The sequence below is a fragment of the Schistocerca piceifrons genome, chromosome 1, assembly GCF_021461385.2.
Source record: "Schistocerca piceifrons isolate TAMUIC-IGC-003096 chromosome 1, iqSchPice1.1, whole genome shotgun sequence".
NCBI classification, from domain to species: domain Eukaryota; kingdom Metazoa; phylum Arthropoda; class Insecta; order Orthoptera; family Acrididae; genus Schistocerca; species Schistocerca piceifrons.
The window spans coordinates 280,388,088-280,404,116 of record NC_060138.1 but is presented as its reverse complement, the minus strand read 5'-3'; the positions used below and the strand labels follow the sequence as shown (position 1 = coordinate 280,404,116).

The 16,029-nt window shown below is 38.4% G+C and overlaps 2 protein-coding genes across 5 annotated transcripts in view; one reads left to right on the top strand and one right to left on the bottom strand.

Annotated features, from left to right (window-relative positions):
- The window catches only part of LOC124716720 (Golgi reassembly-stacking protein 2), a 58,737-nt gene extending 43,997 nt beyond the window's left edge, over positions 1–14,740 (bottom strand). The window contains exons 1-3 of one of the 3 annotated variants that reach the window (XM_047243445.1): positions 14,615–14,740; positions 14,128–14,289; positions 13,951–14,031 (exon numbers count right to left, since the gene is read on the bottom strand). In XM_047243445.1, the coding sequence (XP_047099401.1) occupies positions 13,951–14,031; positions 14,128–14,190 (144 nt within the window). In that variant the 5' untranslated portion in view covers positions 14,191–14,289; positions 14,615–14,740. The other 2 variants (XM_047243372.1, XM_047243298.1) reach the window with 2 other exon arrangements.
- LOC124716941 (exosome complex component RRP4) overlaps positions 14,661–16,029 on the top strand; it is a 110,673-nt gene continuing 109,304 nt past the window's right edge. Inside the window, exon 1 of one of the 2 annotated variants that reach the window (XR_007005696.1) lies at positions 14,661–14,908. Coding sequence is in view for 1 of the 2 variants with exons in the window: in XM_047243564.1 (XP_047099520.1) it covers positions 14,778–14,908 (131 nt within the window). In the remaining variant the exon portion in view is untranslated. The remainder of the gene's footprint in view (positions 14,909–16,029) is intronic. The other variant, XM_047243564.1, reaches the window with a different exon arrangement.

Here is a 16,029-nt window from a genome sequence, read left to right as displayed (position 1 = left end):
GTTCTTTGAGAGAGGAGCTAAATGTTGTGGTGCTAGAACAATGTGATTAGGTTTTTGACAAGGTTAATTGACAGTTCAATGAGGTAAATAACAATTTGAAACAAGTTAAAGATTTAGCTGAATGAAAATTAGATGAAGCGCATAAGCAAATCTCAGACACAGAAGCCAGGTTAAATGTTTCAAAGCACGGTGAGGGGTCTGATGTGGCTGCTGTAACAACGTCTATTCTTGCAGCTTTAGAAGATAGTGTTTACGACTTAATAGGACAGAAAGTACAGAACAAAATCAAGTCATCTGCCTGTACAAATTGATCCACAGCTAAGAGGGAACCAAAGTGGAGTTAAGGAATAACATATCTCTTTCCCCAGAAATGGTACCTGGTAAGTCTATTTGGGAAAGATTACTGATTTTGACACTAATTTGCAGTTGAAATGGTGGGACACACATCTGAAAACATTTAGTCAACAATTTTGTAACTGATGTGCAGAATTTGTTTACTGACACTGTGTCAGTTTAAACATGTATAGTAATTTGGTCTCAGTTTACATGACCTGTCTCATATTTTTGGAAGGTTCAGTATAGATAACATAATGCTAACATCTATGAAAATAATTACTTATGAAAAGGACAGTGCCAATCTTAAATGTATATTTGTCTTTGCGCTCCATACTACATCAAATGTTGATTAAGTATTTCCGAAAGATAAAAAGGCAATGAAAATGCATGTTTGAAATGGGCTGTCGATGACCTTGAACCTACATTAGACAAACAGAGGCGTGTGGATTGATTGATGTATCCAGATAAGTGCCTTTGAGTACATTTTTGATACCACAGGCACTTATAAATGAATATTAAATGCTATTCTGCCTCACATCAATTCACATTTTTTTGTGGATTGATGTCTGCTAGCTAGGTTTTGAGTCATCTGGTATATTCTTGATGGACGGAACTAAATTTCTTCCATCTTCTCTGTGAACATTTCACTTTCTGGGTTCTGTCCAATTTCCATAAGTTATGCATCCTTTCACTATACTACAATATGTTAATCTGCAGATGCCACTTCAACATCTTACAAGGGAACCTCCCCATCACACCCCCCTCAGATTGAGTTATAAGTTGGCACAGAGGATAGACCTTGAAAAACTGAACGTAGATCAATCGAGAAAACAGGAAGAAGTTGTGTGGAACTGTGAAAAAATAAGCAAAATATACAAACTGAGTAGTTCATGGCAAGATATACAACATTAAGGACGCTGGAAGCGCAGGAGCGCCGTGGTCTCGTGGTAACGTGAGCAGCTGGAGAACGAAAGGACCTTGGTTCAAATCTTCCATCGAGTGAAAACTTTAATTTTTTATTTTCAGTTTATGTGACAAACTCTTATGTTTTCATCACTTTTTTTGGGAGTGATTATCACATTCACAAGAAAACGTAAATCGGGCAAGGTAGAAGAATCTTTTTACCCATTCGCCAAGTGTACAAGTTTGGTTGGTCGACAACATATTCCTGTTATGTGACGCACATGCCGTCACTAGTGTCGTATAGAATTTATCAGATGTGTTTTCCTGTGGAGGAATCGGTTGACCTATGACCTTGCGATCAAATGTTTTCGGTTCCCATTGGAGAGGCACGTCCTTTCGTTTACTAATCGCACAGTTTTGCGATGCGGTCGCAAAACACAGACACTAAACTTATTACAGTGAACAGAGACGTCAACGAACGAACGGACACATAATAACTATGCAAAAATAAAGAAAGTAAAATTTTCACTCGAGGGAAGACTTGAACCAAGGACCTCTTCTTCTGCAGCTGCTCACGCTATCACGAGACCACGGCGCTCCTGAGCTGCCGGTCTCCAATATGTTGCTTATGTGGCCCATGGACTACTCGGTTTGTGTATTTTGCTTATTTTTTCAGTTCCACACAACTTCTTCCTGTTTTCTCAATTGATCTGTGTTCAGTTTATCAAGGCCTATCCACTGTGCCAACTTATAACTAAACCTGAGGGGGGTGCGATGGGGAGGTTCCCTTGTTAGAAGAACCACTGAAATCTGAAGATCGCTTTTCTGCATACAAGTTTATTACACACATAAATAGATGGCTATAAAAAACCATTACCTATAGTATTCAGATCAAAAAAGAAGCAATAGTACACTATGTTAGCACATAAAGCTAAGTTACCCAATGTTGAAACTGTTTTGTTACCAAGGTGAACACACACTCACAGACGAATTCCATGCACATAGAGAGAGAGGGGGGGGAGAGGGAGAGGGGGGGGGAGGGAGAGAGAGAGAGAGAGAGAGAGAGAGAGAGAGAGAGAGAGAGAGAGAGAGAGAGAGAGAGCCGTAACCTAACTAGATAATAACCCATAATAGTCATAAATATTACAATCTGACACTTTGGTTGCTATTTCCGTTGACCATAAAAGCAACATAAAGGAAATCTGATGTGGCCAGATATTAACATCAACATATTTGATGGAGGATAAAATGAGTAGAGACTAGGGCTGTCGATAAAATATTGATGAATATTGGTGATATTTCATTTCTGATATATATGTGAAAACGGCAATATAAAATGCTGATATTTATATTTTACAATATATTTTTTCACAATTTTTGCAAATACTTGAAACTGTTCTTTGTAAATCGTAGTAGAACATGATTTCACTTCCACTGTATGAAGTAGTCTTACCACTTTTTGAGCTTTCACCACGTCTGGTCTCTCTCTTTGACTGTGTGAAGCAAGTACAAGTGGAACAAAAGAAGTAGTACAATCGCATGGGAGGGGGGGGGGGAGGGGGGGGGGGCAGTGTGAATGGAATAACCAGATCTCCAATGTGAAAAAATACCACACAACTTTGTTAAAAAACATTTTTAATGCAACTAGTGTGCTGCTACTTCGCATCGGCACTATTCCAAAACAGTTGCTTCAATTATGAACAAAAGTCTAAATTACAAGATTGGGCCATGCAATGGGTGGAGACGTCTGTGGTGAAGTGCTTACATAATCGACACTAGGCAGTACCAATAGAAAATGGAAATGTTTACTTTCACCACGCAATTTTCCTACAGACGGGTGAAAAGGTTTATTAAAACATGTAGCCAACAACAAATTAAGAAAGTAAGGTTTGAGAGGTTAACCGGAATGAAGTAATGCATGACTCTGCACCATTTAGACAGCTGTTCATTAACAACACAACAGTTGACAAAAAAAGTATTGTAACACAAGCTTTTCATCTGAAAGTCCCATTATCAACTTACAAATTTTCAAATTAAGTGTCTTCCTTTCAATTCTTGCTCTAATGGGGATAGACATGCTGTTAGTTTGATAATGTATAGAATATCAAATAAAAAGTCAATACTTAAATATACAACTCTAAAACTGGAAGTATGTTTACAATGTGCGAATGATTCCTTCAATATATCGATAACTTTTGTAGATACAGCAAGAGCTGATAATGACATTTTTTTAAATATTGACATATCGGATTCCATACTCTTTTTCAAATTCTGAAGGTGGCAGGGGTAAAATACAGGGAGCAAAAGGCTATTTACAATTTGTACAGAATCCAGATGGCAGTTATAAGAGTCGAGGGGCATGAAAGGGAAGCAGTGGTTGGGAAGGGAGTGAGACAGGGTTGTAGCCTATCCCAGATGTTATTCAATCTGTATATTGAGCAAGCAGTAAACGAAACAAATGAAAAATTTGGAGTAGGAATTAAAATCCATGGAGAAGAAATAAAAACTTTGAGGTTTGCCGATGACATTGTAATTCTGTCAGAGACAGTAAAGGACCTGGAAGAGCAGTTGAACGGAATGGATTGTGTCTTGAAAGGAGGATATAAGATCAACATCAACAAAAGCAAAACAAGGATAATGGAATGTAGTCAGATTAAATCAGATAATACTGAAGGAATTAGATTAGGAATTGAGACACTTAAAGTAGTAGATGAGTTTTGCTATTTGGGGAGCAAAATAACTTATGATGGTTGAAGTAGAGAGGATATAAAATGTAGACTGGCAACGGCAAGGAAAGCATTTCTGAAGAAGAGAAATTTGTTAACATCGAGAATAGATTTAAGTGTCAGAAAGTCTTTTCTGAAAGTATCTGTATAGAGTGTGGTCATGTATGGAAGTGAAACGTGGACAATAACTAGTTTAGACAAGAAGAGAACAGAAGCTTTCGAAATGTGGTGCTACACAAGAATGCTGAAGATTAGATGGGTAGATCACATAACTAATGCGGAGGTATTGAATAGAATTTGGGAGAAGAGCAATTTGTGGCACAACTTGACTAGAAGAAGGGGTCTGTTGATAGGACATGTTCTGAAACATTAAGGGATCACCAATTTAGTACTGGAGGGCAGTGTGGAGGGTAAAAATCGAGAGTAAGACCAAGAGATGAATACACTAAGCAGATTCAGAAGGATGTAGGTTGCAGTAGGTACAGGCAGATGAAGAAGCTTGCACAGGATAGAGTAGCATGGAGAGCTGCATCAAACCAGTCTCTGGACTGAAGACCACAACAAACAACAATATCGGATTCCAAATATTTTTACAAATATCAGCAATCCTAGTAGAGAGCCACATACAGATAAGAAATGACATGCTAACATCCAGCCTATATCTGGTACTAAAAGATATAAGGATATTTGAAGCAGTAGCATGTAAATAAACTGGCAATTGTATTAAATGGTAATTACGAATCTATATTACAAGAGACTACAGAATGGTTGCTTACAAGGCTCTGAATTCAGGTAGGGTTTATTCATTTATTTAAAGAATTTTGGAAGCAGAAAAATATTTCCTATTGACCAAGATACTGTAACTATATATATACAGATTGGTGAAATGGTAGGTTATATGAGTGTACAAATAAAAGGATGAGCCACACCACAAATATGTGTGAAGATGAATAGTGGGACCCTATCACAGTGAAAATGGATTGTTAATGGAGAGTTATATTTTTGTGGTTGAGGTGTAATGGGTGGTTCCTATAGCAGAAGGATACTACTGACTTTTCAGGCTTACTCCAAAGTTTTAAGGTAGATAAATTTACCTGAAGTTACAGTCCAAATAGTAAATAAGTTTGATGACCTGTGATAGTCTTAAGTAAATCATGGGTGCAAGGAATGTTATATGATTATAAGTCTCACAGCAATGAAAGGGTTGATAGATGTTCTGAGCATTTAGCTCCTCTAGCTGATGGCTGAGTCATGCTGTAATAAAGCTATTGCAAACTTGTTTTGAGGGCTGCAGTTTATTCACAAATTACCTGAAAAAATTGGGTTTGATAACAAAAGGGTAACAAGGTCCTTGAGTATAGTTGGGGAATATTCCATTGCAATTTTGTAGTATTTTGTATGCTTTGTATGCTTTTCATATAGTGAATAAGAAGCCTATTAGTTAATTGTTTGGATACAAGGTTTTATGAAGCTAGAAACGCAAATGGTTTGCATATTTTCTGTGTACTTAGCTCAAACACATTATCAAAATGTAGAAATAGCGTGCAACTGATGCATTGCGAAATCGTTACCACCGTAATTTAAATAACTAACTGGAGTAATACCACATACACAATTTTGATACGGGCACTGATATTGACTGTAACCAAAGTGTTCAATGTCTATTGTATGGAAAGCTTTAAATGAATGTAGCGTATAAACTAGATAATTAGAATCAGTTAACCTAGAGTGTTAGCACTCGTAATCTGAAATATAAGGAAAAGAAATAGAATGAACTTACCCAAATGAATACTTAGTACAAATGAATTATGTTCATGATTCAAAGTTTTATTTATTTGAGGCTTAAAGAAATACTGTAAATATTTTTTAGGTTAGACAGTCTCGGGAAAGATCAAAAGGGGCTCCAGTCTCAAAGGGTACAGGCAAAGAAACGACGAGAATCAACCAAGCAACAGTTGGTATTGTAATCGTAAATTGTTGTAGCTGTGTCAGAAAAGTACCAGAGCTTCAAGTGCTGACAGAAAGCACAGAAGCTGAAATCATTATAGGAACAGAAAGCTGGCTAAAGCCAGAGAGAAATTCTGCCAAAATTTTTACAGAGGTGCAAACCGTGTTCAGAAGGTGGGGAGGGTGTGTGTGTGTGTGTGTGTGTGTGTGTGTGTGTGTAGTAGTAGTTTAAAAAATGGTTCAAATGGCTCTGAGCACTATAGGACTTAACATCTGAGGTCATCAGTCCCCTAGAACTTAGAACTACTTAAACCTAACTAACCTAAGGACATCACACACATCCATGCCCGAAGCAGGATGCAAACCTGCGACCGTAGTGGTTGCGCGGTTCCAGACTGAAGCGCCTAGAACCGCTCGGCCACAACGGCCAGCAGTAGTAGTTTATGTTGTAGTGAAGTTGAAATAGATAGTTCCTGCAAATTACTATGGGTAGAGGTTATACTCAACAGCTGCACCAAAATAATAATTGGCTCCTTCTACCGGCCACCCAACTCAGATGATATAATAGCCGAACAGTACAAAGAAAACTTGAAGTACCCCACTCATACAGTTATAATTGGTGGAGACTTCAACCTACCCTTAATTTTTTGGGGAAAATACATGTTCAAAGCTGGTGGTAGACAGAAAACATCTTCCAAAATTGTACTAAATGCTTTCTCTGAGAATTACTTTGAACAATTTGTTCATGAGCCCACACGAATTGTAAATGGTTGTGAAAACACACTTGACCTCTTAGCCACCAATAATCGTGACCTAATAGATAGCGTCGTGACAGATACAGGGATTAGTGAACACAAGGTCATTGTAGCAAGGCTCAAAACTATATCAACCAAAACCACTATAAACGAATGCAAAATATATCTATTTAAAACAGCAGATAAAAATTCGCTTGATGCCTTCCTAAGAGTGAGTCTCCATTCCTTCCAATCTAATTACGTAAGTGCAGACCAGATATGGCTCAAATTCCAAGATACAGTATCGACAGCAATAGATAGATTCATACCGCATAAGTTAATAAGAGACGGGACTGATCCACCATTGTGCACAAAACACATCAGAACACTGTTGCAGAAGCAACAAAAAAAGCATGCCAAATTCAGAAGAATGCAAAATCCTCAAGATTGGCTAAGTTTCACGGAAGCTCGAAATTTAGTGCGGACGTCAATGCGAGATGCTTTTAATAGGTTCCACAATAAAACATTGTCTCAAAATATGGTAGATAACCAAAGCGATTCTGGTCGCATGTAAAGTACACCAGCGGCAATAAACAGTCAATACCGTCACTGCGCAATAGCAATGGAAATGTTACCAATGATGGTGCCACTAAAGCAGAGTTACTAAATACAGTTTTCCGTAATTCTTTCACAAAAGAAGACGAAGTAAATATTCCAGAATTCGAAACCAGATCAGCTGTTAGTATGAGTGACATAAAAGTAGACATCTTAAGTGTTCGAAACAACTCGAATCACTTAAGAAAGGCAAGTCTTCCGGTCCTGATGGTACACCAATCAGGTTCCTTTCAGAGTATGCAGACACAATAGTGCCTTTCTTAGCAATCATATACAATCACTCACTTGACGAAAGGTCTGTTCTGAAAGACTGAAAAGTAGCACAGGTCACACGAATGTTCAAGAAAGGAAATAGGAATAACCCATTGAATTACAGACCCATATCACTGACCTTAATTTTCAGTAGGATTTTGGAGCATATACTGCACTCAAATATTATGAATCACCTTGAAGAAAATGACTTATTGATACATAACGAACACAGATTCAGAAAATATTGTCCTTGTGCAACACAGCTAGCTCTTTATTCCCAGGAAGTAATGAGTGCTGTCGATGAGGGATCTCAGATCAATTCCACGTATCTGGTGTTCCGCAAGGTAGTGTCATAGGCCCTCTGCTGTTCCTGATTTACATAAATGATCTAGGTGATAATCTGAGCAGCACCCCTAGGATTGTTTGCAGATAATTCTGTATTTTACAGTCTAGTAAAATCATCAGACGATCAAGTCCAATTACAAAATGATCTAGAGAGAATTTTTGTATGGCGCAAAAAGTGGCAATTGGCACTAAACAAAGAAAAGTGTGAGGTCATCCACATGGGTACCAAACGAAATTCGATAAATTTTGGGTATATGATACATCACACAAATCTAAGGGCTGTCAATTAGACTAAATACCTAGGAATTATAATTGCAAGCAACTTAAATTGGAAAGACTGCATAGATAATATTGTGGAGAAGGCGAAACAAAGACTTGGCTTTGTTGGCACAACACTTAGAAGATGTGACAAACCCACTAAGGAGACAGTCTACATTACACTTGTCCGTCCTCTGCTGGAATATTGCTGCATGCTATGGGATCCTTACCAGGTAGGATTGCTGGAGGACAAAAGTGCAAAGAAGGGCAGCTCGCTTCGTGTTATCGCGCAATAGGGATGATTGTTTCACAGATATGATATGTGAGTTGGGGTGGCGGTTTTCTTTGCGGTGGGATCTATTTACCAAATTTCAGTCACCAACTTTCTCTTCTGAATGCGAAAATATTTTGTTGATACCCACCTACATAGGGAGAAATGATCGTCATTATAAAATCAGAGCTCAAGCGTAAAGATTTAGGTGTTCCTTTTTCCCACCCGCCATTCAAGAGTGGAATGGTAGAGAAGTAGCATGAAAATGGTTTGATGAATCCTCTGCCAGGCACTTACGTGTGAATTGCAGAGGAACCATGTAGGGATTAATGTTTAACTTTTTTAATTCTGCAATAAGGTTGCAAAATAGCATTTTTAGTCAGTCATGAATGCTGCATATTTATGGTGACATACTTCATCCAAGGAGACGGACATGAGGTGTCACATACCACCTCAGTCAAGTGATGTGTTGCACAATGTTTACATGAGGGTCATTTAAAACTTCTCCCACAATGTGCTTGTACGACTGTTACGGTGGTATGATCAAGCTGAAATCAATGTCAGTTGTGAGCAAGACTTTAAGTGTGAGAATCTTACACATGTTTGCTGGTTTGTGTGGCTGATCACGAATAATGCAGTTTTAAGGCGGAAGCTGAAAGAGAGTTAGGTCAGGTTACTAAAGAGTTAGGTCAAATTATACATGGGTTACCAACATTCCTACACTGAAATTGAATCCCTATATGGTAAGAACCCAACGGAAATTTACTATGCTCAGAGAGGTGTGCGGAAATAGTGTAGTGGATTATGGCACATTATCACGCTATTAATCTGTAATACTTGATGCAGTTAACAAAAATGAATGGCAGACTGTTGTTACGTGGGGTGCTCTAAAGTTGTATGAAAGTATACACTGAAGCACCAAAGAAACTGGTATAGGCATGTGTGTTCCAATGAAGAGAGATGTAAACAGGAAGAATACGGTGCAGCGGTCAGCAAAGCCTCTATAAGATCACAAATGTCTGGTGCAGTTGTTAGGTCAGTAGCTGCTCCTACAACAGCAGGTTATCAAGATTTACACGAGTTTCAATGTGGTGTTATAGTCAGCACATGAGTGATGGGACACAACATCTCCGAGGTAGCGATGAAGTGTGGATTTTCCCATATGACCATTTCATAAGCGTACTGTGAGTATCAGGAATCCGGTAAAACATAAAATCTCCAACATCGCTGGGGCCGGAAAAAGATCCTGCAAGAACAGGACAAACGATGACTGAAGATAATTGTTCAATGTGACACGAGGTGCAACCCTACAGAGAATTATTGCAGATTTCAATGCTGGGACATCAACAAGTGTCAGCGTGTGAACCATTAAACGAAACATCATTGATATGGGATTTAGGAGCCAAAGGCCCACTTGTGTACCCTTGATAACTGCACGACACAAAGCTTTACGCCTTGCCTGGGCCCATCAACAAGGGCATTGGACTGCTGATGACTAGACACATGTTGCATGGTCGGACGAGTCTTGTTTCAAATTGTATCAAGTGGATGGATGTGTCAGGTACGGAGACAACCTCATGAATGCATGGTTCTGCAAGTCAGCAAAGGACTGTTCAAACTGGTTGAGGCTCTGTAATGGTGTGGGGTGTGTGCAGTTGAAGTGATATGGGATCCGATACATCTAGATATGACTCTGAAAATAACACATTCGTTAAGAATTCTGTATGATCACTTGCACCATTTATGTCCACTGTGCATTCAGATGGACTTGGACAATTCCAGCAGCACAATGTGACACCCCACACATCCAGCATTATTACAGAGTGGCTCCAGGAACACTCTTCCGAGTTTAAACACTTCCACTGGCCACCAAATTCCGCAGATGTGTACTTTATTGAGCATATCTGGAATGCTGTTTTCCAACCCCTTGTAGTCTTATGGATTTATGGACAGCCTTGCGGGATTAATGGTGTTGATTCTCCCCAGCAATACTTCAGACATTAGTCAAGTCCATGCCACATTGTGTTGCGGCACTTCTGCATACTCGCAGGGGCTCTACACGGTATTAGGCAGGTGTACAAGTTCCTTTGGCTCTTCGTTGTATATGACGTCTTTCAGTTCAGTTATTTGGTAGCTTTCTCGGAAGGAAGGAAGGAAGGAAGGAAGGAAGAAGATGTTGAGAGGGGAGCTATAACTCAGATAAACATACCAGTAATTTCAGATCTGTTCACTACAGCAACAAAATTATAACACAAAGTACCCCTCTGAATATTTGTTTAATGCAGCAGGGAACATTGCAGTGTCACACTTATGCCCCAGAGACCCCAATAAACAACACTAAGAGAATAGTATAGTTTACTACAAAGAACATTATCCAATAATTACAAGACCTCCTAGTTCCCATATAAATAATAATAATTATTATAAAACAGCCTTATTGCGTTCATTACCAGTTAGCAAAAATGAATATGACTATTTTTTTCTACGGTCATTATTCATCATTGTCGTCATGTTCTAAATTTCAGAAACACCTCTCGTTTTTTGAACAGATCAACATTTTTAAAGTTTATTAATTTCTCAATATTTAACAACATCTACTGACAGTACACTATTTCAAAGACTCTTAACCAATTTCAAGCAATTTTGAATATCCTCTAGTTCCTCTTGGGTGTAAAATGGGGTCACTTTTATTAAAATACCCTCCTCATTTCGTATCACTATTTTTTTTTTTAACGGAGCTTTTCTTGGGAGGAGAACTTCAACAGTAATCAATTCCGCCAGTGGAAGTAGTACACATTGAAGTGTATGTTCACAAAGAGTGAATACTTTTTATAGTAATGATGAATGTGATACAAAACCACAAAGTGTTTCAATTACTAAATATGTATGAGAACTGGGTATATGTACTAATCCATCCCCCCCCCATCTTCTTCTCCACCCTCCCCTTTATCTCATCCCTTCCACCCACCCTCTCTGGTCTTTAGCCTTGTGCACTGTTATTGCAAATGAACTCTCGATTGGGAATGGAAGTCACAGAAAATGAATGGCTATATCAGTTGAGATTATTGGTGTATGGGATATGCAAGATACACTTCCAGTTGCTGGATCTGCAAGGATGGTAGCTTTCACAGTGTTTTGCATAGCTTTCATCTGCAAACAGGTAGGATACAAATTTAGCCATAAATAAAACTTTCCTGTTCTCTGTCAAAAGAGGCAGCAAAGAAGAAAGCAAAACAGCACACTGTGGTGTAAACAACATTTTGGTAAAATTATATATAAAGAGAAAGAACATATATGGAAGAGTGAATCAGACAACGTCACACAATGAATTGTCATTATATACATGTATGAGAACTGGATATATGTACTAATCCATCCCCCCCCCCCCCCCCCCAATCTTCTTCTCTACCCTCCCCTTTATCTCATCCTTTCCACCCACCCTCTCTGGTCTTTAGCCTTGTGCACTGTTATGTGCCACATTTAACTGACTTTTAGAGTGACATCTTGTGGCAATGACGGGAGTTACAGACTGTGTCAACTACAGACGAGATGGTATTCAGTAGGAAAATCAGTAAAGTAAACAGCTGCCACAACTCCAAAGCAGTGAAGTCTGGCCACCAGAATACTAAAAAAAAAGTCATAAAATTAACTTGGCCACAACTGGTGCATTAGTTGTATATTGTAATAATTAAATGCATTGTTGAATGAGGGTCAAAACATTGTTTCATTTGGCCTACTTAGAAGTTGAGAGTTTTCTACTGCTGACGCTTAGATATGTATACAGTGGAAGAGTTTAAGATAAATACCAGTTTGCAGTTAACATATGCCTAACTACAACACTTTGTCTGTACCAAGTTTTGAGTAGGTAGCATCTGAGGTGATTAATTTGTCTAGTGTATTTTTGGGATGAGATAGGAGTAAATGTATGGTACTGAAGTGGGAAAGTAAAATTTTGTTTGTTACGGGAAAAGTGGCACCTTCGCTTATAGATACTTTTTGTTACATTATTTCGTAAGGTAGCTACGAGGCAATGGCAATGAGTAGAAGTGGGAATAGAATTATTTTATTGAACAGAGTATACTTTGTTTTGTTCAGAGAATAATTTCTGAAGTATATTTCTCGATGATGATTGAATAGCTCGCTTTGGTTATTTCCAGTCCTTGTAGCTTACGGAATACTTTTTGGGGTACAAATAATTGTAGATTAAATGAAATTTTTTTTTTTTTTTTTTCATGGCACAGAAACAGGCTATTAAATTCTTGTCTCCCAGCTCTACGTGGGCTCACCGTATGGCACCATTCCTATACATATACAAATCTGTGCTGGTAAGGACTAACATGGGTACCTGCATAACAACAGGAGTTACAATACCCATAACACACTCAACTGGTATCATTTCTTATATTTCGTTACAAACATATATTAAGAAGTTGGAGAAGGTAATGACCTTTGGAGCAGAGTTACTACTAATAATTGTAAAATTACTAATTCATATCTAAAAATTCAACTACTGAGTACGAGTTGTCATGTTTCTGCCGTCAGTTTCCTGTTCTCTCTGTTTCAAATGCAGCTCAGTCCACCACCTCAGAAAAGGGATCACTTGCAACATTAGCTGTGATATAGTGCTGTCAGGCAATTGTGTGTTTTTGTACCGAATAATGTGTTCAAAAGTTGACTTCTTGTAATCTCATTACAGACTATTGAGGAGGGCAATGAAAAGTCTCGTACCTCCACATAGCTGTGAAAACCCCATGATTTCAATACCTCCATTACCAAAGATAAATTTGAAAGTGCTTGGATTTCTCTAATCTGTCAATAACTAGGCTTCTGCTATATAGTTACACATGTAGCAACCTTATCTGTAACATATCTTTTAAGACACTGTTTTTGCTTTCCCTGTAAAATTTAACAAAGTAGAATTACGAGAGTTTCATTGCCTACAATGTATATGTAGCTTTCTTTCCTACTCATATACTGATTGAGGCGGTTAAGTAAGTTTAATTGACTGGATTTGCATTCAGGCGTAGTTGGGGGATGGGGGTGGGTCCTATCTTGTTCAGCCATTCTGACTTGGGTTTTCCATGGTTTTCCCAAGAGACTAAGATGAATGCTGGTATGGTGCCATTGACAAGTCTACTGTCAACTTTCTGCCCTATCCATACCCCATACTATTCCACTTTGTCTATGTCTAATGTATGCATATTTTTTCTGTAATGTGCCTGACCTGTCCAATACGGATGTGCTGAATGTTTGAAGGACAAATAAATAAACCCATACAATAAAGTTTGCACTGCATCAGTTTTAAATTTATTCACAGTGAAAAGGCAACTGAAAGAGAAGAAGTGTAGTTCAATAGCTTTGTAAACCATATCATAAGGAGAGGCAACAATGGATCATGCAGTATCAGTTCAGCAGATGGCAAGACAACATAAATATTGAAGTGATGCCCATTCAAATATACGACAAATGCCTTATGTCAAAAGTAAGCTTTAGTTACTAAGTTCTTTTTTTTAAAAAAATAAATGACTTACAAACAATGTGTCAAAAAGTGTCTTTCACTTACAAGTCTGGTATTCCCAATGGCGACTATGAAATCGAAAAAGGCTTCCAATCCAGCTTTCTGACCTGGAGATCCTTCTTGAACCTGAAATATTTAAACCAATACACAGTGATTGCTATTCTGAACAAATACATTTCTGTCTTTCCAACATGTCACACAGTTCATACTCGTATTACTTACACGAAGAACATGGTACCCTTCTGTTCCACCCCCTGGTATTTCAACACTCTGAGAGCCTCCCATTTTTCAATATAACTGGTTAATGGTTGCACGACCGCTACATCACCATTTCTCACAACACGGTTTCCATCTTACGTGGCACTGCTACAGACTGCCAAAAATCTATAACAATAACAAACATAATGAAATTGCCCATAAATCTACAACTGCAACCAGATCTACCTTTATGTTACACCTCTCCGAAGGACCTAATTACCTAATTTACGTTTACCTTACAGTAACCTAACACGCATGATTATTTAACATGACATTCTCACATGAATGACAAGAGTGAAATACTACAGCTCAATACCTATATTATTATAAACAACTTTCTTTGCAAAACTGTTCCACGGTACTAGAAGTAATAAATAAGAAAACAAATCCAAAATTGTCGACCGTCCTACACTTCCAACCAGTCCTCGGAATTAAACAGAGAAACTCATACCTGTGTACGATGCATGATGTGTCAACGTTTAGTATCTTTGGTTGTTCCTGGTATGCAGGCGCATCTTCGGCAACGCAAGTCGATGTTGTTTGAGTGTTGCGGTTTTCAAACAGTAATGAGTGTTTTCTGTTTTGAAACATAGTGAATTTGTTTGCAGTGATTGATGATGTCGGCGTTGGCACATATTAGATTAGCTAGTGAGCGTGTCGATAGTACTATCAGGTCATATGAGAGATCCGTACCTCGTATATTGACTCCAGGAGAAATAATTACTAGTCAGAGCGGATGTATGAGGTTTGTATGTAAACAAATGATTCCGCAAATGTGAATTCAGAATTGTAAGATTTTTCAAAGTAGTTATGGCTTATGTAAGGGGATTTACGCAGATTTGCAAGTGTTTATATATTCCTAAATTGGTGACTGTGCTTGTTGCAAGAGCCTGACAAAATCACTAATTGCAGTATTGAAGTCGAGGTCGATGCAATTCTCCCACCCACTCAATAACCGAGAAAACAATGCGATAAGCTACATTTTATACATATTTTGTGGGTAAATATGGAAATGAAAGAAAGGGAAAGACCGAAACACACAATTTTGCTGCATATTGTATGGTAATTGAGTCATCTGGTTTTGGTGACATGATGAGGGCTATCTGTTGAGAGGCCAGACAAACGTGTGGTTCCTAAAGAGGGGCAGCAGCCTTTTCAGTAGTTGTAGGGGCAACAGTCTGGATGATTGATCTGGCCTTGTAACACTAATCAAAACGGCCTTGCTGTGCTGGTACTGCGAACGGCTGAAAGCAAGGGGAAACTACAGCCGTAATTTTTCCCGCGGGCATGCAGCTTACTGTATAGCATGGAGAGCTGCATCAAACCAGTCTCTGGACTGAAGACAACAACAACAACATTGTCGGATAGTCGCCATGTTGTGTATGACGTTTTTCGCATGTTTCCTACGTCATTTGTCAAAGCCAACGATTAGGTATCGAATATTACTCATAAGGCCGGTAATCAGCAGCTGCGCGCAGTGTTCTCTGCCTCTGTTGCTGGTAACATACTAGCAGTAGAAGTTCTCGATTTGGATCAGCCATGGGCTGAAGTTACGTATTGAACTCCTCCCCCCAGAAATTAGATTAGGTTAATTATCCATTCTGTAGACCCACAAAAGAGGGGATCCTCCAGGGTGTGGAACATGTCAGATAAACACAGTACAAAAATGAAATTCGAAAAACTTGAGTTTCATTAATTTTAATGATCCTGAGTCAGTAAACAGTAAAATTATGTAAGTGAATTAAAATTAAACTTCTAATATTTACAGGTTTAATACTTACATCTGCTTTCATTAAATCCATCCTTCACACAGTAGCTAGTTACTTGGCTATTACATCCAAGTATTGTCAAAAATTAAAGTAAATT